Source organism: Protopterus annectens, chromosome 1.part0 (genome assembly GCF_019279795.1).
Source record: "Protopterus annectens isolate FY-2018-M chromosome 1.part0, PAN1.0, whole genome shotgun sequence".
Taxonomy (NCBI): domain Eukaryota; kingdom Metazoa; phylum Chordata; order Ceratodontiformes; family Protopteridae; genus Protopterus; species Protopterus annectens.
Window position 1 is genome coordinate 606,203,120 of NC_056725.1, and position 27,500 is coordinate 606,230,619.

General features: G+C 37.8%; 1 protein-coding gene across 1 annotated transcript in view; it reads right to left on the bottom strand.

Annotated features, from left to right (window-relative positions):
* Window positions 1-27,500, bottom strand: part of HHAT (hedgehog acyltransferase) — a 3,149,942-nt gene that overhangs the window by 2,542,030 nt on the left and 580,412 nt on the right. Inside the window, exons 4-5 of the mRNA XM_044061752.1 lie at window positions 864-977; window positions 1-2 (exon numbers count right to left, since the gene is read on the bottom strand). The exon at window positions 1-2 is cut by the window's left edge and continues 193 nt beyond it. Coding sequence (XP_043917687.1) covers window positions 1-2; window positions 864-977 — 116 coding nt within the window. The remainder of the gene's footprint in view (window positions 3-863; window positions 978-27,500) is intronic.

Sequence of the window (27,500 nt, forward strand, 5' to 3'; positions counted from 1 at the left end):
AACTGCAAACAAAAATTAAAACAGGTTAGCCAAAGTCTACCTCTCATATTCTTTAACTACAAAAAAAAATTATTAGCACAATGTGGTGGACTACATTCCATGAGGATGCACTACAATACATCTTGTTTTTCGCTAAAATGAATGCCTTTTCAAAATATGTACAGTGAGTGTAAAGATGCATCACTTGTTGGTCTGTAGCTACAGCTGAAAGCTAGTGAGGCAAAGAGTAGAGCAACATTATCAACAGAATATTTATATGTCCCACCACATTATGGTTTTTCTGTTCCTTTATGTCATGTTAATATCTTTACAATCCTGCACTCCATACTCTGCTTAAATAGGAAAGATATCATAATTTTAGCTACAGTAAACTCTCAGTTATCCAGAACTCAAGCAACCAGAACTCTCAAATATCCAAAAAAAAAAAAAATCGAAGAAATACAATACAATTTTCATGTGTTACACTTTGCCCACCCCCCCCCAAAAAAAAACATACCTTACATTTGTAAAGTTTTAGAGTTTTAAAAAGGAAGATAGGAATAAATTCCCTCTCTCTCCAACCTAAGAACAAATCAAACCAAACAAACAGTATAGGGTACACAGTATTAGTCAAGCCTAGTTTTAATAGTAACACTCAAGCAACCAGAAACTACAATTATCCGGCATCTACCAATCCCCATGCATGCTGGTTAACTGAGAGTTTACTGTATATGGATTTAATCAATGGGATAGTATTACAAATAAAAAAAGAAAATTCAAAATCATAATGAAAAAGTAACAACTCCATTAAAAGTTACTGTAATAATATCTTTGAATGTAGATTTTAATGTTTTTTTTTCCTGAAGAAAAACGAGCAAACATACCTTGGGAAGAGTGGCACGGACTAGTTGTGAGACAACTACATGACCTAGCAGAGTCCACAACACAGATTGCCTTCCCCATTCTATCCAGAAGCTCCATTCAAAGTCAGTGGGATCCTAAGTTATACAAACAGAATTAACTGCAACTAACTGTAACACATGTAACCAGTGTTCAGTATGCAATAACTAGGTAAATGACAGTAGTCAACAAGTATTATCATACACTGACAAGCACTTGCAAACTGTTTATGGATACAAATTACTGGTGGATAAAACGCAACATTTTTTTTTTTTTTAAACTCAGAGCTAAACCACATGTGAGTCTTGACTGATTAGGATTAGGTTACTGCATGTTAGTATATTACATAGCAAACATTTCTGACCCTGCATTCCTTTGACTGAACCATTTGTTTCCTTTAACCATAACTGGATTTGCTCGACCTTGGTTTTCAACTGCACGGAAATGTTGAATCAAAATAAAGTTCACACTTGGGTTTTAGCCAGCTCTGATACAACCAAAGAGTAAAATAATTATAAGGCTGAACAGTAGAGGACTGTAAACTGAATGTCTGAAATGGAAGAGACAAACTCAGTAACGGTACCAGTATGGCCAAGCATGACACATACCCTCCTTTACACACAAGGAAGCACCTCCTTTGCCAACAGTGAAAGTCTGTACCACCTTTCCCCATTCCAGCAGCAGAGGTGTTTAAATGGAAACAACTGTCCAATATCTCCATTCATAACAGGAACCAAACTCTGGCTCCAAAACCCACAAATAAGCTTGTAAAGGAGATGAGATATGAGGGGCTTTTCTTCCCCTAGGGGTAAACTGATGAATTTTTGGTCAGGCTTAAACAATGAATGAAAAGTTATACTTATTGTGGACTATTTTAAACCTAGCCAGATTTCCTTTCAAAAGTGAGAATCGGATCCTGTATCATGTCTGTAAGGTAAACACCTTAACTGTTGTACCAACCTTCCAACAATGTTTTATACACAAGTTAAACTATCCCAAAAGGTCAGGCTGTAAAAGATTCAGTTCAGTTTCTGCAGTCTAGTACTGTAGCTGAAATTATACAGAATCATAATATATTTAGAAAGTGGCACTGTATATGGGAAAATCTTTGGATGTATTTACTATGGGGAGACCAGATAGTAGTACCAAATTCCAAACAATTCCTTACTAGGGTAATGAACTTTGGAAGTTTCATGCCTTTGTTTCTGGATCTCCTAAGAATAGCAACAACTCTGCTGAATTTTGGGTAGATATCACGTGTGTGTGTGTGCGTACGTGTGTGCGTGCATGCGTGTGTGTGTTAAAAAGGACATTTCCTTAGTTATGATGTCCATATCTTTAAAACAATATTGCCTATTTACTATTTAAGATAGTTTCTATATCATAAGTGGAATCAAACATGACGGCACCAAAATAAATTTTCACTTTCTTTACATATAGGTTCAAACTATCTACTGTCCAAGTTGTTATGCTAGTTATAACATCTTTCTAAATGTTAGTTATGAATGAAATTGTTTTTGTCCAGTTTTATGTCATATGTATGTTGTACATAAAAACAGGTATCAAAGTATACAAATATGACTATAAATTTTGAAGAAACAGGGCCTAGTACAAACCATAAAAGTGCCTCTGAGGTGTATTTACGTCTGCTGCTCACTTTTATTACTTATCCTTACAGACTAAAACCTTTGGTCTGATCAGTTCGAAATCAAATTTATTAGGGTTGTCTCAAAAGTAAGGTGTATTAATGTGTCAAACAACTTAAAGTGATCCACACAGCTGAAATCTTCTTTGAAATCTAAATGTCATCTGCTTCTAGGATTTTGTCACCCAGAGACATTACCTGTGAAGAAAAGTTTCAGAAAGTAATAGATCTGTCGGTGTTGCATGCATATCCTCAAATTGTTACATTTAATCTAAGTCTGAATGAAACCGGTCCATTAAATGGATTTTGTTAGCTTTCCATTTTTTTTTTTGTATGTTTCTAGTTAACTACAACTAGAAAATGGTCTTTTCCTATACATATATTGGAATTCAACATCTTAAGATCAGTCTTGATGGAATCTGGGCTTCCTTGAGACCTGCACTGAAGAGGTCAAATAATGGAGCTATAATTTGAAATTTTATTTCCTTTATATTCTATGGAAAAGTGTTTTTAACTACTGAAGGTATTAAATGAGTTCATTTTTGAAATGGTATTAACACAGATCGCAGAAATAGGGTTTTAAAAAAAACTGTTTTGATAGGTTAGACAATAGACACCAGGGATTACTGTGATCGAAGTGCCATAACAGCACCAACAGTAGTTTGCCGCTCGGGGGTAGAGGAATGCCCTAGCCACCAGGGAAAACCGATAAGCACCATAATGGCACTTCAATTATTGTGGGGGGATGGGAGGGCAGACAGGTTAGGAACTGTGATGTGTGTTTGTGCGTGTGTGGGAGAGTGACTGGATGGGAGAATGCAACTGCCTGCACAAGCTGCTGTTTATTACCATGATGTGCAGATCAGCAATTGTATGCATGTCATGGTAGTAAATACATTTCAGAGACATGCAAATTATACGATAATGAGCTCTCTTCCTTGTTGAAGCTAACATGTCTGTGGTTTGTAAATGGGCACATCGTGGGAGAAGGGCCTCTTTAGCATGAGCTGTCATGCTAATCACCTTAATGAATTCCTGGGATAATCTATCACAAGGGTGTGAGTGCTAGCAGAATATTGCATACTGTTTGAGGATCTAACACTGTGGGCAATGTCTCTTCCTGTCCAATAGGAGTATTAGAAAAATTTATTTGTTCTGTCACTTTGTCATTAAAGTCTTGGCCTTGGGTTGTTTTTAAGGGATCCAGGCTGACTGGACTGGTTTCCTTAGCATCTGGTGGTAACCTCTTCTTTTCCATTTCAATTAATTTTGTTTAGTTTTATGCTTCTCTTGCCTTAGTTGCCTTTTTAAAGATCTAATATGCTGGTGTCTTATTGTCAAAGGTTTGGTCACAAACTAGTCAAGCAATAGCTATGCCTGTTTACTGGTAAGTTTCAGTACGAAAATGAATGGTTAATTTCCTCACATATTGTTTGCAGCAAGTGTTTTTTTTTTTTGTTTTGTTTTTAGATACAAGCCAAGTAGCACATTTTAAGGTAGGGGAGACAGTTTCTTAACTAGAAAGAAGAAACTCTAAAACGTGGATTACTTCCATTTCCATTAATCAATTGTTCTGATACTTAATAAAAAACTTTAAAACTGCATATGTGAACAAACACATACCATCTAAAGGATGATCCTACTCTAAGGAAGACAAGTGGCAGCAAGCACATGAGTGTATAACTATTACTCAGATCTCATCTCTCAAAACAGAAATACGGACAGCTTTTTTTTTTAGCAAGCAAAAATTAGTAAAGAAAGTATTCCCACAGTATTATCATGAGTTAAGAAATATTACTCAGAAAATTACTTTTTTTGCCTTACGGTAAACTTAGAATCAATTTTTTACTTTAACTCAATATACAGAAATATTAGTAGGATCTTCAAAGGGAAATGTAAAAAAGGCCAGAAAAAGCAAAATCATAACTTTTTTTTTGAAAAAGTGAAATCTGATTTATTAATGTACATAAAGAAATATGGCAGAAACTCAGATTTCTACAAGTAAGATACTCTTGAAGCTACGCAGTTTAAATGATTGCTAAGATTCAGGAGTGTTTTAAAATCGAGACCCTTAACATATATTTTCCTTTGATTGTGCATTTTTATGACTCTACAGACTTAGTAGATTATAACGCTCTGGTTATGTTAGGAAGTAGTAGTAAGATCAGGTACTACCACTTCCTGACATAACAACCAGAGTGTTATAATCTACTTACTTATACCTTCTCTGATAGGGAAGGCTTCGCTCTGCCAGTGTGCACGAAACCACTCTCTTATCAACTTGACTCTACAGACTTAAGAAAGCTCTGCTTCTTTCAAGTATTTATATTGTCATATGGCAAGGTATATCAGTGTTTGCATTTTAATTATGGATTTTTTAACTGTTCTCTTAAACATGATGTTTATTATGACCATATGGCTTACTTAAAGCTTGGTCACAGAAACACCACGTGACATATTCTGAAAACCTCATCACTTATACTAATTTTGTTGGCCAGTGTTTGTTTTATTTGTAGCCAGTGTCACAGAATGTGACTATAATGACTTTCATCCTTTCCTTATTATTACTTTTACCATACACACTGAGGATGGCACAACTTACATACATACAAATGTTTCCACCACGGGCATTAATGCCCTTCTAGCTTGTCAATATAGCAAAACACTTGTTCCCATAATAAATGTCCAGGCTGTTCTTAAAAATATCTAAACTAGTACTTGCTTTAATGCAATTTGGTAGTCTGTTCCAAGCATCAGCTACTCTGTCAGAGAACCAATTAGTACACTTTTCAATCCTATAGAACCTTCTACATAGGTTATCTGATGATTCTCTAGTACTTTTTGATAACCCCAAACATTCCCAGAGGTAGTTGTCCATAAATGCCCTACATACCTGAATAAGATCTCCTCTTAAATATCTGTAAGAGACACTGTACAAGTTCATATATTTTAGTCTTTCATAATAACTTAGATTTTCACATCCACGGATGCCCTTGGTATATTTCCTCTGTACTCTTTTTCCAGTTTATTCATGCTTGTTTTCCTATAGGATTTCCATATTGTTATCCCATACTCAAGTGTGGGTCTAATGTAACTAACAATGACTTCATTAGGTTTGATTTCCTAGACTTTATAAATCTTTTTATACAACCTATAGTTCTATAACTATCATTACCCAACTGATTGATATGATTAGAAAAACTCGTAGCTGAATCGACCCATATACCCAGGTCCTTAAATAAGTCTACAGTTTCAATCGGTGTGTGCTGTATTAAATATTCACCTTTCAGTTTATGTCTCCCAAATCTTATATGCTTAGTTTTTGATGCATTTATCAACATATTATTCTCCTGTGCCCAAATGGTCAATTTAGTCAAATTATTTTGCAGACATGCCTTATCTGTAACACTTGTAATCAGTTTACCCAATTTCAGGTAATCAGCATATAGACTGTAGAACACCTCAGATGAAAAAGTAAGGTCTGACACCTTTGGGACACCTTGACTGTAACCAAGGATTTCACCTGCCCAGTTGGTGTGCAATACTTGCCATGTCCTATTTGTAAGCCATGCAGCTATCCATCTTATCAACAATACATCAATACCTAGTTGTACTAATTTATTGATCAGTGTTTTGTGTATGACCCTGACAAATGCTAAAGTTAAATCTATATAAATCACATCACAGCACAATTTTTCATTCATAGCTATTATGTCGTTATAGAACATCATGTTACAGGTGGTAATAGATCTGTTTTAAACATATGCATGCTGATATATGGTTTCAAGTCCCAACCTATCCAGTTCTGAGAATAACTTATCCAGTATTACCTTCTCCATTTATTTTTCCACAACATGAAAGTAGACTTAAAGGTCTATATGATTCTGGGTTTGTCCTACCCCCCTTTCCCTTAAAGACAGGTTTAATAAGTGCATGTCTCCAATCTTGAGGAATCTCCCCATATTTATATGAATTGGTGAATAATAGATATAATGGTAGTGTAAGTTCTTGCTGAAGTGTTCTCAGGTCATTGTTACTTATTCTGTCTCCTCCCTGCACTTTGTTTGGATCCAATTTGCATATTTTTTTCAATATAATCTAATTTGATTCCAGTATCTGGGGTTACCAGGATGTCACTAGGACAACTTACCACCCCTTTTGTGGAGCCAAACTGTTTTGCATAAAAGATTTTGTAAATCTATCTATAATCTGTTGTGTCTGAGAATACATTTTAGAATCTGCACACAGTTTATCAATTTCTGTATCTCTACTCCTTCCATATCTTATGTATCTATAAAAAGGTTTCCTATTATACTCAATATCTTTATATAAATTTTCTTCAATTTTTCCTTGATCTTGTCTAACACTATGCTTAATCTGTTTGTCCAGCTTGTTTATTTCAGTTTTCAAAGTTGTAGTTCGATCTCGCTTCCATTTCTTATATTTTTTGTCTTTCACCTTAATCAGGTATCTTGTTCTTATGGAAATATACCCCTGATGTTGCATGCCTAGATCCTGATGTTAAACATTTTTTTGACTTTTTGCACTCAATTTCTCTTTCAAAACTTTCCACATTACATCTGCAGTTTTTCCACTGAACACCTCACTCCAGTTTTATATAGTAACTGTTTTGCTTCCCTATAATCTGTAGTTAACCTTCTGTACATTGGCTTAGATTTCAGTTTGGCAGAATTATCTAGCAACAAAGTAACCTTAATAACCCCAACTTGGCACTACTTGCAGAATTTCACTCAACATTCCTGTCCAAAACATATCTCCAGATCTTTCTTTGCACTTCACTAATTCCAGATGTAATTTGTGCAACCTTTCAAACACTTATCTCTTTTGACTGGGATACTATTTTGGCAGCTTAGAATATTAAGCCCTGTACACAACTTAATCCATTATTCAAAGAAAAAAAATAAGACAAAATGTATTTTCTTACTGATGATTTTTGCTAATGATAGTCTTTCACACCAACTACTTCCAAATGCAACATTTCTAAGTCAGTATCAGTACTCTTCTGTAATTCCTTGACTTTCTTCTTTCTTTTGTAACTGTGGTATTTATTGCCCCCAAAAATCTCCAGTTGTTCTAGACAAATCATTACGCTTTTTTGACAAATATGCTCTACTAAGTTTCTTGCCTAGTATTTCATTTCTAGATCATGCTGGTACAGGTTAAGTAACATCTTCTGTAGTCATTCATGTGTCAAATGCAAATACATTTTGAATATGTATTACAAGGGTCTGTGGACTTTTTCTACCAGAACTTTTTTACCATGGACATATTTACGGAATTTCTCTCATCCATACACTAAAGTTGTTGATTTTCAATTTCAGCACATCTCTCTTTGCATTTGCTAACATTGCTGACCTATAGAAAACAGAAGAATTACCTTGTAAGATCACATTGCGATACTATTACTTCAATGGTGAACAAGCTATAACTAGCTTCTTAGGAATTTCAAAATTTCTATCATGTTCATAGCTCATTCCCAATCTGCGGTGGTGGTGCTGCGGTAGCGTTGTCACCTCACAGTAAGACGCTGTCCGGTTCGATTCTCAGCTAGAGCGTCTTCTGCGTGGAGACATGCATGAATGGGCGTACCTTCGTTGAAGGTTGTGCGACAGGGCTGGTAACCCAGCACGTAAAAATCAACTATCAATCATTAGCGGACCGGAGTTCCGCTGTGGCGACCCTAAACCGGGAAAAGCCGGAAGGCAGTTCATAGCTCATTCCCAACCTATAAGCTTTCTTAGAGGCATAGTTATGTCAGACATTTTAGGAACAAAAATTTAAAGATAAAACATAATTTCTAGAAACCACTGTAATGCCTGTGTGTCTTCTGGTCCTAGTATATACCAGGTGTTCTGGCCTTCTCTGGATCAGATTTCAAACCTTCTAACATTAAAAAGTGGCATATATACTTCAAATATGTCACAAATGCAATCTTACTTAACTGTGCAAGCATTTGTCTGACCTCTGTTTTGGAGTTTTACACAGCTTTCTTTTCAAATCTACAAGTACTACACCATATCCTCACTTTATTTCTAATTGTATTTTTTATTTTATTGTTCAACTCATACTACACATATTTCCTTAGTCAATTATTTAACTGTGTACTTGTAATTTCAATTATTCCCACATCCATATAAAGTCAGGTCTGTTTCTAATAAATCATGCAACTCATTAAATTCAGTCTTTCACACTATGCCTCATCTCAGTAATATGAGCCTCTTGAAGTCAGTAATAAATGGTAAATTATTTCTGCACTCCTAACAGTTCCTGGATTTCTCTCTTAGCGCTGCTTACTATTTTGTCTTTCTCTTCAAGAAAAGTAAATGAGTCAAACACTTGTAAGTTTTCATCCCCAGCAACATGCAAGAAGGCAGCATAGAGAACCTCTTCAGGCTTCTTGGCTAATCCATATTGAGCGAGAAAAAAGTTAAATTTGGATCGAATATTTCTAGTTTTCTACTGTATTTCTAATTAAGTATTGTGCAACTAAAACTGGAGTATTTTCCTTCTCGGAAATATACGCCTTTTATTTCAGACACAGAAATTCCTGAATACAGACATACTGCTGCACATAATTTTTCAGTTCTTGCAGATATTTTATCACTTACAATATGGTGGAAAATCTTGTTGCCCAACAATCAGTGCAGACACAGGATGGGGCCTAGCTTCATTCAAATGTGTATTAGCTTCTTGAAACAAAGGTGTGGAACATTAGATACAAATCACCGCATTTTTATCATAGCATTAAAGCTGTGCACTCCATGTGCAATGGAAAGAGGCCTGATGGTCACAGGGGATGGCAGCAAAAATTATTAAAAAATAACACTGGCTGCACCAACTCACAAGTACCTTCATTAAGACACATACCATTACTAAAGTCTTTCAGCTTTTCCCGGTTAGGGGTCGCCACAGCAGAACTCCCGTCCGCTAATGACTGGCAGTGGATTTTTATGGTGCCGAGTTGCCAGCCCGATGCCCAACCTTCAAAGAAGGCACGCCCATTCACGCACGCACCTACCTGTATGTCTTTATGCGTCACTCGACCACGGGGCGGACATACAGATTCCACACAGAAGGCGCTCCAGCTGAGAATTGAATGGGAGAACCTCTTGCTGTGAGGCGACAATGCTAAACGCTGCACCACTACGGCCAATACGCAGTGACACTCCAACTTCAAAATTACAGAAGAAAATATACTGTTGCAAATGTTTACAGGGATTGGAATACAAGTTCTCTTTGACAGCCACCAATAAAACATCCACAAATCTCACTGGCAGAACTAAAGCCCAACAGTTTAAAGCAAAACTGCTGAATAAAACTCACTGCAAGGGAAAAAGCTGCTGGTGCCTTTCTACAGCAAAACAGAGCCTCCAGAAGCTACAGGCAAAGAAAAAAGCATCAGTAACACAAAGTAACATACAGAAAATAACAGAAGGTAATGGTACATCTTTCCACAAGTACTATCTTATAAATTACATACAAGGTTTGACATAAACCTCTCTGAGGAACAGCTCTAATTTTAAAAGCAAAACTGCTGCATAAAATATACTGCAGGAAAAGGCTATAGGATTGTTGTGACACTAGTGATGTTTATCAGACAATGGTAACAGCCCAAGAGTCCTTCAGCAAAACAATAAAATGTATATATTGCAGTAACACAACAGCTAGAACACAAAAGAAGGCAGCTTCCTAATAGCACTCTGTCAGTGGATGGCTATAGATGTATCATAGAACAGTGGCACCTGCTAACACATTTTGCACTTGCAAATCTCTACTTTTGGGAAAGTGGGTGTATGAGGGGTGTTCACTAAGGAATGAACTTATTAGTCTGCAAAGAAAGTCATTCCTCTGCTCAATGACAGGGCGCTGCTCTTGTTTATAATCCTTCCTGAAACTTCAGTCATATTTACTAAGTCTGACAAGATTGTGTGTTCATTCTTTCTGGACTTCAGAATACTGGCTGTAAGTATATCTACAGGAAACATCCTTCTACATTGTCCTTCCATATAAAACCTATGTTTCATTTTATTTTTTTATATTACTTTTATTTATGCAGAATAACGGAGTATAATTACAAAGTTATTTTGATCTGATACAGATGCAGATTTTTAATTGTGGATTTAGCAAGCCTGTGGAATGGATAAGTTATTAACTTACATAAGAAGGCCAGACCTTAAGGCCAGACCTTTTTCTGATCTCTCAAAATTCACATCAGGAATGTTTTTTTTTTTTAATAAATTATCACTTATGACATAGGCATACACTTATATAAATGAAAACAAACCATATTTACATATTTTTAATTGCAGACATTATACATCATTTATAATCTATCCAGTCATTGTCAGTCAAAAATGACATAGCTCATTCAAATCCTGCCTTCTTTTAAGCCTCATTTTCCTGCAAAATATTCTGCATGTATTGTTTCCAAAATTCCCTTTTTTCACTATGTAATTTGCTCCTACCCTTTTCTAAAGATCTCATTTCCAGTTGTTTTATCTCCGTTATATTTACTACTTCCAGTACAGTTGGTTCAGACTTTGATTTCCATTTTCTAGTAACTGCTTTTTTTGGCAGCCACTATAATTAGTTTCAGCAAGCCGTACTATGTCTAGGCAATTGCAATTCTGTATCATAACTGAAAAAACATTTCCTTAATTATACCAATTTGCTCATCTAGTATTTCTGATGCAGAACTCTGCAGGGAATTTTTAAAGTCTGCCAACTCATTACACTTGCAAAGGATATGTTCCCAATTACCTCTTTCTTCCCCATCACATCTCCAACATTTGCAGTCTACCCGAGGAAAAATTATTTGAAGTCGACTTGGGGTATATAAATAACAATGCAAACACTTCCAAGCAAAGATCCTAAATCTTCTAGACTTTGTTGCATATGTGGGAGTTGTATATATATATATATATATATATATATATATATATATATCCCATTGTTTCTTTCGTGAAGTACTTATCCAGTTTCTCTTCCCAATCATTTCTAACCTCCTCTAATTGACTCGTATAGTTATCATGCAGTATTTTATATGCTCTAATATTTATCCCTTTTTAAGAGCAACTGCTGTTCTGGATTTTAATAAAAACTCTCCCGGTGCTGGTCTTTTGCTTGGGATTCCCCCTACTTCATTCTCTTTGCCTATACTCTGACGTCAAGCCTTGATAGTGAAGGCAATCTCTAACCTGCAGTCCAAATAAATTATCGGTCTCTTCCCATTCTATTACCTTTCCCTCTCTAACTATTTAGTCTCAATACCTTGGTTCCTTTGCCAGTTTTCTCTAGTAAATTCCAGCCCAACCTTGCTTACTGTCTGTATCCATTACTGTAGTCATTCCTAGCAGCAGAATCTCCTTTCTGCATCTCTGTGTTGGATTAGTTCTTTGACTACTTTTTACTATTTTATGTTTATAACATTCTGTATGGTTACTGTTATTGTCCTTAAAGATCTGCATCCAAAATCTCAGTCTTTCCTTGTTTCTTGAGCTTTCCCCCATTTCATCATCATCCTATTCCATTTTGAATTATAGTTTTCTGCTTGTGCTATGTATAGAAGCCTTAACCGTACAGCTCTGATATACACCTTCAAATCAGGTACTCCTAAACCACCTTGTTCTACTGGAAGGATCATCTAAACCCACTTTACTCTTGTCATCTTCCCCCACTAGATAAAATCCTTCAAATCTATTAGTTGTGATACACAACATCTCTGGTTGATAAAAATATGCCTAACCTGTGTATAAAACTAAAGGGACGGGACTAAAATATTTCACTGCTTGTATCTTGCTATCCATATCCATAAAACAGAGCTTCTAATTTCTCAGTTTTTGTATTATCTTTTAGGTCACTTCCCACATATCCTTAGCTGCCATAACAGAACCACTTTTAATCCATACTCCTAAGGACTTAATTTTATCATGTCCCCATAAATATGAATATTGCTGAACCAATTTGTATGTGGATACATAGTTTACAACTATTGGCTTTCTTTTATTTTCATTAATTTTGTATCCTGAAAAGACTTGAAACTGTCTTAAAATGTTTCACAACACTGAACTGTCCTTTCCTGGTTTTATCAGGTACAAAATAATATCATCTGCAAATAAAGCCAGCTTTTCTGGACTACCATACTAAATATATCCTCGAATTGGAGTCCCTTATTGTATCTGTTAATGGTTCTAAATATAATACAAATAACAAATGGGAAAGAGGACACCCACCTGGTCTCTCTGCTCAAACAGAACTTATCAGAGAGGAACTCACACACTTCAGTTTTCACCATCAATCACTAATGTATCCTCTTAATCAACCTTATAATTTTATCAAGAAATGCAAATGCTTCCATTGCCCTACTCAAAATCCCAGCTTACTATGTCAAATGCTTTCTCTGCATCAAGACTCAGCAACAACAATGGTATTTTCTTACATTCTGCTTCCCTTTGGATCATCATTTTATTAACGTTGTCAAATGTTTGCCTCCCTTCCACAAAACCGCACTGATCCATATCTATCAATTTTGGCATCACCTTTGCTATTCTTTCAGCCATTATAGACAAACACTTTATATGGTTTAGAATTGAAATAGCCGTATATGAAACTAGATATGAAGGGTCTTTACCATATTTAGGTATTACAGCCACCACCACTTTCTTCCAGGATGTTGGTGCTTATCCTCCTTTTAAAATACCGGTAAACAAAAACTTCCAAATCTTTATCACTTTCAGTGGCGGCTGGTGACTTCAAATCAAAGGGGGGCTGCAGGAGAGAGCTGAATGGGTAGGGTCAATGGGAAGGGTTGTGGTCAGCTAGAAAGGGAAGGAGCTACGCTCAAAACCACAAAAACTAACTTTAATTAAATACGCTGCCCTGGGTGCCAAACCGTCATTATGAGAGTCCAATCAAGACAAAATGAAGTGTAGAAGAATAAAAATATTTCAATGCATTGGCTGCATGACAGCGTACTTAATATCTAGATGGAACCAAAAAGGTTGTGAGACATGAAAAAATAAATTACGTTTTAAATACATTACTGAAATGCCAGTCAAAATCAAGTATAAGAAAAACAAGCAGCACTCAACTCAAACCACTTCTCCGTGCACTGCAGTTCTAATAATAATTTATATTCAGCTTTATTAAGTACCAAGTAACACTCAAAGTAGAAATCTCTGTGATGCCCTCACTTGTAAAAATGTTTCTTATCCAAAAAAGACCTGCTGCCTGACAACTATCTACTTGTTTCATGGGGAAAACATGATCAAAGTAAAAAATGAAAAGCAAACAAGAAACAAGCTCAAGATAGATTGCTTAAAGGATTACTGTACATGTTATGGACCACACATGATTGGCATTATGTTTAGTTTATGGGTAAAGCCTGCAGAGATGACTAGAAGTCTCCAACAAGTGTAATGAGCTTATTAAAAAATGTAATCCTGCCCTTTATTACAAATACTGTCATATGCATTTCAATACCCAAAGCTTATACATTATCTAGTTAAGTATTCTCTGCATGGCAACAACAGAAAGGCTTTCAATGTTGGCAATTCTTTAACAGTATGCTTATTAAAGCTTACTTGCATCTTACGATCTCAGACAAGCTTACCTGATGGTCATTAAAGCATTGCTACTTAAACAGAGGGCAACAGGCACTTTGAGTAATAAGCATAAATCAACAGTACAAAAATATGACAAACCAGACCATTCTGCAAAATCAAGGACAGATGAAAAGCCAATGTAGTACTTGTGTCTACCTTGGATGGGGGGATACTCTGCGCATTTACACTGCATAACTACTCCTTGCCTTGCTTGGACACATCCAGAGTCACTACATGGAGGAGTGGGGTGCAACAAGTATGTCACAATTTGAAATGCCTCTGGCTGACTGTGATGGCCCTGACACATTTTAATACCTCTCAACCTCAGAGCAAGAAATCTGGACAAAGCCATACACAGAAGTGGGACAAAGGCCCAAAAATAAGGACAATTTTTAAATATTGCTCTTATAAACTTAGAAATATAATAGAACAGGTCTTGCATTAGTATGAATTTTCTGAAGAGTATGAAATCTGAAACTCAAATGTCTGTCATTATTTTCTAACTTCAGTCTTTAATGATTTGTCTCTAATTTGCCAAAAAAAAACAATTTTATGAAAAATGGACCAAAAATGTGATGCAAAAAAATAAAATAGCCACACAATACAACTGGGAACCTGTCAAAGAAGGGACACTTTAATATTAGTACTGCTAACTTGAGCAGCTGACAAAATAAAATAATCTACATGCATTATTGAAATAAAAGTAATATATAACTCTGATTATTACAGTTATTTCTTAACTGTAAACCCTCCATGTTTTCTTCCAAAATTGCTATTTTGTGGAGGGATTATTGGGGGAAGAGCAACATTTTGAGCCAAAATCAGGGACAGTTGAGAGGTTTGGCTATGCCTAATTCTATAAAGCAATTTATTTGCATGTACATCTCAACCTGTTAATGCAATAAATCTGGACAAGGCCAAATATATTGGGGGAAGATATAAACAGTACTAAAAATTGCTCTTGTATAAACTGAGACAGTTGATAGAATAACAGGTCTTACTTTAGCATGCATTTTTCTGAAGGTTATGAAGTCTGAAACTCAGTGTGTCATTATTTAGTGACTTAATTCCTAAATGATTTGCCAGAAAGCCACAAATTTTATGAGGAACAAATCAAAAAGAAGAAGCAAAAATCTATTCATTCTTTGAAAATCTGGACAGTTGGGAGGTATAGTTTAGCTGGTGCTGTCCGAGTTTGCCACCCTCCCCCCTCACAAAATCATGGCTGAATGGAGCCTCCCCCCTGCAGCCATTCCAGTGATCCATTACTTGGCTATTTCACTCCATTTACCATAAACACTAATGTGCATACTGCTTTACTTCTATGATGATTTGGACTTCATTTGAAAGTTTTATTTTGCATTTTACAGCACAAACACTAAGACATCTGCTAAACAAAGCAATGCAGTCTCACAATGAAAACAGGCTTAGCATTAAAACATCTCTGCCCTTGAAACTCACATTCATTGAAACCTACATTCAAAGAAAATACATTTTGCCAGTGGCAGATAAAGATTAATTCTGGGCTGTTTTCAAATCATAGGCCCCTTGCATATGAAACATACATGTGCTCTTTGATGCACCTTCCTGATTGTACTAAATTACATTCCTTGTACAATACAGTACAGTTGTTAGATGACGTTTTAAATTTATTAAACAATGAAACAAAATGCATGCACCCATGACAAAACTGCCCAGTTCATAACATTTCCATCATAAAAGTCTACTCAAACTTCTACAGTCCACCATTATCAGTAAAGATGCACAATTCTACAGTCCACCATTATCAGTAAATATGCACAATCTCTGACGTAGTAAAAGTCATCTAAATAATTTCACATTAAAGACATCTGTAACTAATGAAGAGGTTGCTGCTAGCAAACACCTTTATATTTCATGGTTTCATCAAAAAATAAAGTGTCTGTTGCCCCTGAAGAATAAATTGCCTATATTACATTAAAAAATGATAAGCTAGTAATATTGCAATAGGAAATGGATGGCAAACTGATAACAGGCTCATAGTTAGTATCTTCGCCATGGAAGACATTCTCAGTACGGCAGCATCCACCCCTTGGGGGAATAGAACCCACAGCCTTCTGCATCAAAAGCAAGTACACAACCTGTTATGCTATTAACAATGAAAGCAGACTTAGCATAAGCAGCAATAAACGTCTCTTCCCTATGCAGCTCTCAGCTCCTTGTAAAATCTCCTCAATTGCATCTCAACTTCGCAGCACAAGAAATCTGGAAAAAGCCAAAATTTATTGAGGGGTGGGTCAAAAGCCCAAAAACCAGGGACACATTAAACATTGCTTGTATAATCTTGGAAAGTTGCTAGAATAAAATGCTGTGTTACCATCATACATTTTACTGCCAAGGTCCCTGTGCAAAACAGTCAGAGCAACATACTACTACGCCAAATCAGCTGTTTTGTGAAAGAAAAATGCTGTGTTACCACCAACATTTTACTGCCAAGGTCCCTGTACAAAACAGTCAGAGCAACATACCACTACGCCAAATCAGCTGCTTTGTGAAAGAGAGGAAGACTGAAACATAAATGGCTATCATTTAGTGAATTCAGTTCTCACCATAGCTGTCAACGTCTTAGCACAAAACACCTGGACAAACCCAGTAATGAGGGAATTACAGCCCTCAAACATAGTCAGTGAATTCAGTTCTTGCCATAGCTGTCAACTTTAGCACAAAAAATCTGGACGAATCCAGTCCCAAAAATAGGGACAAATTTCAAATATTCATCTTATAAACTTAGAAAATTGCTAGAATAAAAGGTTGTGTTACTATGTATTTTCTGAAGAATATGAAGTCTGAAATTCAAATGCCTGTCAATTTTTACTTCTGACAGAACAAAAACAATTTTCAGCAGATGCCCAGGGAGAAATACTGCAGACACGTCTTTGTAAAATGGCAGGACACCACAGCAAATCCACACAAACACAGGGAGGAGATGCAGACTGCACACAGAAGGTACCCCAGCCAAGAATCAAACCAGAAAACCTATAGCTGTGAGGCAACAATGCTACCACTGCACCATCAAATATGTAAGGAATTAAACATTCAGAAACCTGAAGTCTGAAATTCAAATGCCTGTCAATTTTATTTAACATCTGTTAACCAGGACAGTCTGACTTGGAACAAAAAAACAATTTTCAGCAGAGGCCCAGGAAGAAATAATGCAGACATGTCTTTGTAACATGGGAGGACACAAAAGCAAACCCACACAAACACAAGGAGAAGATGCAGATCCAACACAGAAGGCACCCCAGCCAAGAATCAAACCTGAGAACCTGCAGCTGTGAGGCAACAATTCTACCACTGCACCCTCAAATATCAAGCATCTAAACATTTAGAAACCACAGATATTATGAGGAATAGAACAGATCAAATGAGGCAAAAATCTGACAATATTTTACAAATGGTGGTGGGTTGGGAATTCAGGCCCTTAACACCTGCATACAAGGTACAGGGTTCAAGCCTGAGGTATTCCCTACACACCACCATGAGTTTGCTCTAGCCACCAGTATATAGCAACTGGAGCCACACACACACACACACACACACACACACACACACACACACACACACAGCACACACCTGTTTAAATCTGTCCAGACCGAAGCAGCAGTAAGTCCAAAATCCAAGCCGCACACCTACCTGTTTAAATGGAAGCAGTAGCTCGCTCGAAATCCAAGTCCCAAATCCTCCGCGAGAGGACAATTCAAGTCCGAAATCCAAGCCGCACACCTACCTGTTTAAATGGAAGCAGTAGCCTGCTCGAAATCCAAGTCCCAAATCTCCCGTGAGAGCTTAAAACTCACCTCACCTCACTCCTGATTGGTCCTGTCTGCTGATGAAGCATTCCGGAACTCCTTTATTCTGTGCGGTCGTCACCACACAGATTCCTGGGGATCTGCGGGGCAGAAATGCCTTCCCTGTATCCGGACGCTGACTCAGGCAGTGTGAGTTTGCACAGATTCCTGGTCATTTGCGGGGCAGTCTGAGTGTGTCCGCGCATGCGCGGAGTTCAGGGACTCATGAAAAATAAAATGTTTTGTTTTCTTAATTTTATGTTTCACGGTTTGTTTTCTTTTTGTTTCTAGGTGGGAGGGCTGCAGTCCTATAGCACGGGCCGCCCCTGATCACTTTCCTCCCTACTAGCTTCCAAACTTCCACAGGAATACCATTTATTCCTGGGGACTTTCCTGTAGAGTGGTTATATATCACCATTTTCATCTCATCTCCTCCTATCCCAACTGTTAGTAATTGAGCCTTATCTACCTTTAACATATACATCCTCACTGCTGTAAATCAAATTCCAGTCTCTACCTGTAAGTAATATTCCTTGCTGAAAGCTGATTACTTCTCCCAGAATTGTGTTAAGCTCCATTACAGCAGTTTTAGATGGAATATAAATACAGGACAGTAAAATCCTCCTCATTTGCCAGTAGCCCCATAGTACTACAAATCTGCCATTATCTTTTTTCTTCTTATATCACTATTGCAACTCTGCTTGCAATTAATATAAGTACTTCCCTTTTCCTTTGCCCCAGATATTCTGCTGAATAACCATCCTGAAATCCTTTATCAAATTCACATGCTTAGTTCTTTCTAAATGTGTCTCCTGTAGTACAGCTATTTGGACTTTGCATTTTGTAGTATAGTTCACTACCCTTTCATTACATTAAGAAGTTATTATTCTCACCAACTGTTTTATGTAACAGATTTTATTTTAAACATCTAGTTTTAGCTTCTGTGTTATATGCATGCACTAATGATTGGCAGATTGATCTTTTATAAGAATTATTTATTGTCATATCCATTTGAACTTATGTCACATCTTACAAAACTTTTTGTTTTAGTAAAAACCATCAACAACCAACATCCCTAAATACCCCTAAAACCTATTAACTTAATACCAATACAAAATTATGTACATCTTCAAATATTGAAGTTTAACCCTCCTAATAGGAGCAATTGTCCCAGACAGCCACACTCACAAACCTGGATTAACTTATAAGGAATGTTAACCATGCTAAGGCATATGGTACAGTCTGTGCCTTTACTTCCACTAAGTGCTGTCTGTTTTTGTCTGATCTTTATTCCTCTGTCAGATTAAAAACACACTTGAATGCTTTCAGAAAACAATCTCCAAGCCACTGAAAGAAAAAAGCATTCTGTTTTTATTGCCCATTATCAGATTGTCTGCCTAATCTGCGGTGGTGGTGCTGCGGTAGCATTGTCGCCTCACAGTTAGACGTTGCCCGTTCGATTCTCAGTTAGAGCGTCTTCTGTGTGTCGACATGCGTGAATGGGCATTCCTTCGTTGAAGGTTTTGCGTTAGGCCTGGCAAGCCAGCACGTAAAAATCTACTGCCAATCATTAGCGGACCGGAGTCCCACTGTGGCGACCCCTAACTGGGAAAAGCCGAAAGACACAAACAAACATCAGATTGTCTACCTAGAAACAGAATCAGATACACAGTTTCCTGTACTACAAGCACTCAATTATTTGCTTGAGGAAAACTTATTATACCCAGTGTTTTTTTTTATTTGATTCCTCCTTAATACGTGTTATTAGATCAAGCCAAGGGCCTTAATCCAGTCAGGGTAAGAAAAAGCATCTAATTTTTTCTTGTATCATGCTCTTTTTTGTCCAGACTTTTCTTCTCTTTTTACACTGCAGTGCCTACATTTCGAAAAACTGAACAAGGAGAAAGAAAGAAGGGATAAAAACGGGAACCGGTTTACTTTAGAATCAAATTATACTCAAAAATAACTTAGAAAGCTTTACTTTAATAGCATGCAGCTTATGTCATACAATATAAAAATGCTACTGTTAACAACATTTTGTTTTACTTACAGATAACTCTTTTCTTCCTCTTCCACTCTCCTAAATGTTCTTCCAAATATTGACATGAAGCATATACTTTGGAGTCCCCTACACATTTAAAAAGTAAAAGAAGTCCAATATTTCCAGGTTTTCTTGTTCGGTCACATTTCACAAATAAAACTGATGCTTTGTAGTCCCAAAATTATTTGTCATTTTCTGAGTTGCTGTTTCTCTTCCTGTTAATTTATATCTCCCAAATCCAGTCTCTCCTTCATTTCCAATGTACTCCTGCTTCTTGTAGTCAACTCTTGTGCTTTTTTTCTGTCTCTCAAGCATTTTCCTTTGAAAGATTGGAAAATGTTTTCATTGGCACACTCTCTCTATGGGCTTCATTATCAGAACAAGAAGCAGCATCTCTTTGGCAGCTCACTTTTTGTTGGACAAACTTTTGTATTTCCTCTAGTGAAGGCTGCCAGCCCAGCTAGCTAGAATTTTGTTAATAATTAATAATACTTCTATGTCATTTGGGAATACTAATATAATTCAGAGGCTTGTCTTACAAATGTAAGAGAACTATATGTTATATGTGTGTTAAACTGTATGTTGTGTACTGAGCTTAAAAATATAACCACAGTGCACCCTGCTGGAAAAGGGCAAAAATGTGTATAAATTATATGCCTGTCCTAATGTATGTTTTCATGGTGGAAGTTGGAACATACGGACTTAACTTGCAAGCTCTAAGAAAATAAGTAAAGAGTTTTACGATGTGTTATAAAGTTAGTTTATCTCAGCTAAGAGACAGGATGTCTAGTGCTAGGGGTTTCTTTCTATTGTCTTGAGACAGAGATAATTACTAGGTTTCACATGTAAAGTGTTTTTGTATTGCTCTGTGGCTTCCTAGCAGCTGTACATCTGAAAGATAAGTATTTTTAACAGAAACATCTTAAATTCTGTTGGTATCTGTTTAGCTTGGGAAACAGAAGCAGGTGCCGAATAGTGATGCCATCTAGCTAACCCAGCAGTAATGTCTATTATTTATTTAAGAACTATCTCAGAGAGAAAGTGCGTGCATTTTGTATCTCGTCTTGGATCTGAAAACATTTCACTCACCACTTGTCTTGCTCTTTAAGTAAGTAATTTAGAACATGGCATTTTGCTGGTACTACCTTATATTCTGGGCAGAAGGGGACATAGCTAGTAAACTTTCTGAGCCCCCCCTGCCTTTCTGTGTTGGAGGGAAACCTTCTAGCTTATCAGTGAGAGTGGTAAGTACTAGTTAGCCTATCTACCACAAAAACAGTGGTTTCTGGCCCAGGAATTGTAGTTTATTGCACCTCTGGGCAATTTCTGGTTTAAAAGCCCATGTTTGCATGGGTTTGCGCTTGTTTAAGCTCCGCTCAGCAGTGCCAAGTTTAGGTAAAGTATTACTGGTGCCAGAAAGTCTGCTCTTCAGTTTTTCCCTAAGATCTTGCTAGTTCTCTCTCTCTCTCTTGCACTTCAAATAGCCTTATCACCTTGAACTTCAACAGGTTTTTGTAGCAATTATTATTAGCACACCTAAGAGCCATCAGCACTAGTTATTCTTCACAGAAATAGCTCCAGTACTTAGCAGTTATGGCCACCCATTCTGGCATGATTAAAGGGCAGTTCCTTGTGCTTTCTCCTATTAACCTGTTGCACTTGGGCATTCTGAGGCACTGTAGCAACTGCCTCATATACACAGACAACCCTCTGCTCTTACCTCCCAACACTCAGACTTGTGAGAGATGCACTTATATCACCAAATTGGAAGCTATGCACTCTCCAGCCAAGACTGGCTAGCTAGTCAAGAGGAGAAGGTCAACACCTGCACCACACCGCATGTAACACATAAGCCCTCCAGAACACCCACTATAGCAGCTCTCACATAAAAACACAAACCACATACCCATTTTCAAGGGGGCACTCAAATATAAATTTACCCAAACAGCAGAGACCTCCAAGACAGAAACGCACTTGACCACCACAACACAGCCCAAACCACAGGACACATAGCTCACCTCCACAGTGAGGCACACAGATGTCCCACTCACTGCTTTGAATAAGGAGAAGGTAACAGCCAGCTGTCTATCAGGTGCCAGACTCCGACACATAACACACGCACTCAGGTCACTCCACAACAAGTACAAGTATGACACTGTCATTGTCCATGTGGGTATGAATGACCTGAGATGCACCTCCCTGGACTACATGAAAACAGAGAAGGCCTGGACTACATGAAAAGAGAGAAGGTGGAGCTCTTGGGTTATGTGGCCCAGGCAGGTATGGACACTAGCCCTGAGCAGTATCCTACCATCACCCTAAAGGATACTGTAGTACAAACAAAAAATTATTGACTTCAACAATTGTCTAAGTTTCTGGTGTCATTCTCAGGGGATCCAGTATCTGTATGCTTCGGATGACAAGATCAACAGACCTCAATGCTTTGCCAGAGATGGCCTGCACCTGTCACCCCTTGGTTTCTGGGTACTGGCTAAGGCTCTTGCCACCCCAAGAGTGTCTTTTTTATGTGGTTTTCCAAAGACCAAATTACCACTGTAACAGCTATACATAAATGCAATTTGAGGGTCATGCTGCTCAATGATAGAAGTCTAAATCTCAAGAAGTACTCTCTCAAAGCACTCCTCAAAATGGAGAAAAATCTACATTTGTGCTGTAAGAGAGACCTGATTTAAAGTGGAAGAAAGCACCCCTGCGGTACCTGGCTATAACTCATTCCACATCTTTCGGCCCCGAAACAGACTAATGCAACAAAGGAGGTGGTGTCTCCATATTCATAAAGGACATGCACACCTCCAGACTAGTAGCCCAGCATAATACATCTGAGATGCTATAGGTACAACTAACATTGGGTAAGACTGAGATCCAGATCATAGCCTGCTATAGGTCCCCAACCAAGTCCCTAGACTCTCACTCCACGTTCCTAAGCACCTGGAATCTATCAAGGTCCAACCCAACACTCTCATACTACAGACTTCAACTACCCCTCCATCAACTGGGAAATCTACTCAAGCACCAATGCACTGGTCCAGTGCTTCCTAGAATTCATCAATTCCAATGCCCTGGACCAGCTCATTCTTATGCCCACTAGAGGAAGCAACCTCCCTGACCTGGTTATTACTAACATGGGTAACCGTTGCTCTACACCAATAGTAAATTCCTCCCTGGTTAGATCCTACCACAAACTAATCACCATGGAAATCCACATCTCACCCCCCCCCCCGCAAAGGTATATACGATGCAAAACTTATATAAATCTGACTTTGGACTCCTAAAAACAGAGGTGGCTAACTTCACAGCACCCATGCCAATGTAAAATAGATGCATGACTACCAAATCATACACCAATGCACTGTACGAACACGTACATAAATGCATGGAACTAGCCATACCCAACCGAACCAAGATGCTCTCCTCCAAAAAAAGGAAGCCAGTCTGGTGATCCCCTGCCATTAATAAACTCTACAGTAGAAGGAAGAAACTGTTGAAGAAAAAAGTGAAGTCCCAAGACTGGAAAAATTCCTTTATCAGCCTCAACAAAAAGTTGAGATCCCTCATCAAAACCTCCAAAGCCAGCTATGAAGGCAGAATTGCTCCAGACATAAAAACAACCACAAAGCCTTCTTTAATTAGATCAAGAATCTCCATGGCAATACCGAGATTTGCTCTGAGTTACCGCACAATGGTACCTCCTATACTGAGGCAACAGATATTGCCAATAAACTGGCTGACAAATTCAGTGCCAGCTTTACGTCTCCCCCGCCCCCCAAAGGACCAATCTCAATACCGGAAGAATGCCAGGCACCCTGCATTACTGCAGCACAGGTTAAAGCTGCATTGTCTAAGGCCAAGAATACACCTTCCATGTCACCCAACAATACCTCTGTGTTCTACATGAAAAAGTGAACTGGCACCATATCTGTGTGCTCTGTTCACTCACAGCCTCAACTCAGGCTTTGTCCCTACCAAATGACACACTGCTACAGTCATCCCTCTCCATAAAGGAGGAGTGACTACAGACCCTGGAAATTATCGCCCCATTAACCTGATGAGTCTGATATGTAAGGCTATGGAGCACATCATCATGGACCTAATTAACAAGGATATAGGGAATCTCCAAACTCTAGATCCCATGCAATTTGGTTTTGTGAAAGGTAGATCATGCGTATTCAACCTGTTTGACTTCTTTGAGTCAGTCACCAGAGCAGTGGATGAAGGTAAGGCACTTCATACAGCCCACCTCGATCTGGCCAAAGCTTTTGATACCATTCCTCACTCAGGAATTATTGACAAGCTCACCAAACTAAGCATCAAACCCTATATCATTAGGTGGGTTGCAAACTGGCTCACTGATACAACACACAGTGTGAAAGTAGCAGACTCCAAGCCAGACTGCCAACCAGTCACGAGTGGAGTCCCACAGGGATCGGTCCTGGGTCTTCTCCTGTTTGGCATCTACTTCTCAGAAGTCCAGGCCAACACGGAGGGACTCTGGCTGACCAAATTCACATACGCTGCAAGCTGGGAGCCATTAACTCCCCAAGTGATGCAGACATCCTACAGAAAGGCCTCACCAAGACCAATAATTGGTGTTGAAACCATGGCCTTAAGCTTAATACCAAAAAATGCATAGTCATCCTCTTTGGGAAAAACTCAGTTCCCACTAATTACCACATCGATGGGAGCCCACTGAACACTGAAGGCTTTATAAGAGATCTGGGGACACAGCTTGACAGCAACCTCTCCTTCTGCCACCATATTGCCACTGTGGTGAGAAAGTCCTTCTATGTGGCACATCTCATTACCAAGGGTTTTGCATCCAGGAAGAAAGAGGTCATCATTTCTCTCGACTCACCATCTTCCCTCATCAGACCATCATAGAGTATAATGCCCCATTTGTCATGTTCCTCACTAGACACCTGCAACAGCTGGAGAAGCCACAAAAGTACCTCACAAAGAGGATCCTAAGCCTTAAACAAATGTCCTACACAGACAGGCTCAAAAACCTCCAACTATTCTCTGTCTCATATCGTCTTCTAAGAGGCAATCTCTACTTGACTTACAAAGCCATGACCCAGCTCTGTTAGAAATGCTACATGTAAAGAAATCCCAATCCCTCCGCACCACATGCTCCAGAGACCTCAACCTCATTACCACAATCAACAGAACATGCTGGAGGGAAAAGTTCATAACCCAAGGACTGCCCATACGGAGCACCTCACTGGCCCTCTTCAAGAGAAATCTTGATGAATGGATGGGAAATACAAAATTCACCCCAGGGATCACTCCAGTGGCTCTACTCGACAGAGGCACTGGAAACTAAGGTCTGGTGGCACGATGCCAGGATAATCCTATGGGCTAGACTTGTAAAGGCTCCAAGGTCATTAGTCTAGCACACACCTATGAACCTATGTCTGGATTGTATGTACATATAGTGGACATTATAGTAAAAGTAACAATTATATGTATTTTGCCCATAAAGTAATCTTTTCTGATACTAGAGAGAAGCCACTTCTAAATACATCTGCACAGACAAAGGCAAAATAACCCAGTCAAATTCAATACTGAATTTCATTTATATCCTTCAGGGTATCATGCAGAAAAAGGCATAGTTTGCAAAGGAGAGTCACACTACAATTCCCTAAAGCTTTTACTAACTAGTGTTAAACAGATGTTGATATTGCTTTCTAAATACAAGTTTCAAATGCAGGCTAGTGCAAGCATTTTAATGCGACAGGCTATTAATATGCATTGTACTTGATTTCTGCAAGTGATGGATATATCACTTTTTCTACAAGAAAATTACAAAGCAAGTCCAGAATATATTTTTCCCAATTGACATTACAATAGAAGAAAATTATATACATTTCTTTCAGTAAAAGTGACCTGTTCTGCCACTGGGAGAATGGCATAAAGGGAAATTGACGTAATGACAAGGGCAGAAAGGTTCATCCACCTGAAAATCAATAAGTATTTAAGCTCTTAAACTCTCAGATGTATACCACACCTATCATTGTCCGCCAAGCCTTAAGTGTAATTCCCCATAACCTCTAATAAAAGAGTTGTGAAAGGATGGGTAATGCTGAAGTGGTGTTATCTGGACGCAATAAAGATGTTTTGGAAAAAAAAAAAAAAAAAAAAAAAAGAGTTAATGAAAAGATGATTAACATATAATTTCTCCTACAAGGCGGCAACAAATACAGGCTTTTATGGGCATGTCAACATGGATAATCAGCCATACCGTAGTGCATTCCTTTTCTTAAAGGGTGGATCCATCACTTCTGTGCATGCTAAGAAATATACATTCAAATATATATCTATTAAATTGACTTTACATTAGAAGTAATAATCATGCAGAATTCTAAAAAAACTGACCCTTTCTACCACTAGAAATATTATATCACCTCAATACAGAAACACACAAAATTACACACATTACATGACAATGAAGGAGTGCACATCTTTATATCTGAAATCACCAAGTAACTGCAGTCTGTAAGTGCATATCATGACATATTTGTGTAATAACGTTGCTAGACTGTTTCAAACTATTTTAGGAACACAGTCATATATTACAAGGAGCCAAGAGTAAGCCCAGAGAGGCCCAGGCAAACATTTGACAACATTAATAAAACAATAATGGTTCAGAGGGAAGCGAAATGTAAGAAAATGCCACTATTGCTAATGGTTCTTGATGCAGAGAAAGCATTCAGTAGAATCAGCTGGGATTTTTTGAACAGGGCAAGGGAAGCATTTGGATTCCATGATAAAATAATACACTTAGGAGTATACAAGAAGGCTCAGAGGCAGGAATTTAAGGTGGGAGGGCTCCTCTTCGACAAACTGTATTTGAATAGAGGAATCTGGCAGGAGTGTACTCCATCTTCTTTGTTATTTGCTTTATATTTAGAGCCACTGCAAAGAAAATAAGGGACACACACACTCAGATAAAACTAGTAAGGTAATCAGAAAAGTTAGTTTTTGGATACTAAAATAGACACCTTCATAGAAAAAACTACAAAACAAATAGACTTGTTACATATAGACCTGCAACAACAGAAGATCCAGATGACAGGCATAGAAGAAGCTGTGAATGACATGGAAAATAGAATACAAGAAGAGGAAATCAACATTGAGTTTCTGCTGAAACAAAATACACATTTACAAACAAAGCTGGATGACCTGGAAAATAGATCTAGGCGCAATAACATTAGGATTTTTGGACTGCCAGAAAATATTGAAGGCAACAATATTACTTCTTTTTTAACAACATGGCTCCCTAAAACTTTAGACTTACCAGAAGCATTCTCTTTTGGTATCGAAAGAGCACATAGATCTATAGCTAATACTAACTCTAACAAAAACTATCCTAGATCAGTTATAGTTAGATTTCTATCATCTTTTGATAAAGAGATGGTTCTTAAATCTGCTTGGGCTAAAGCTCCTGTTAAGATTAATGAGACAAC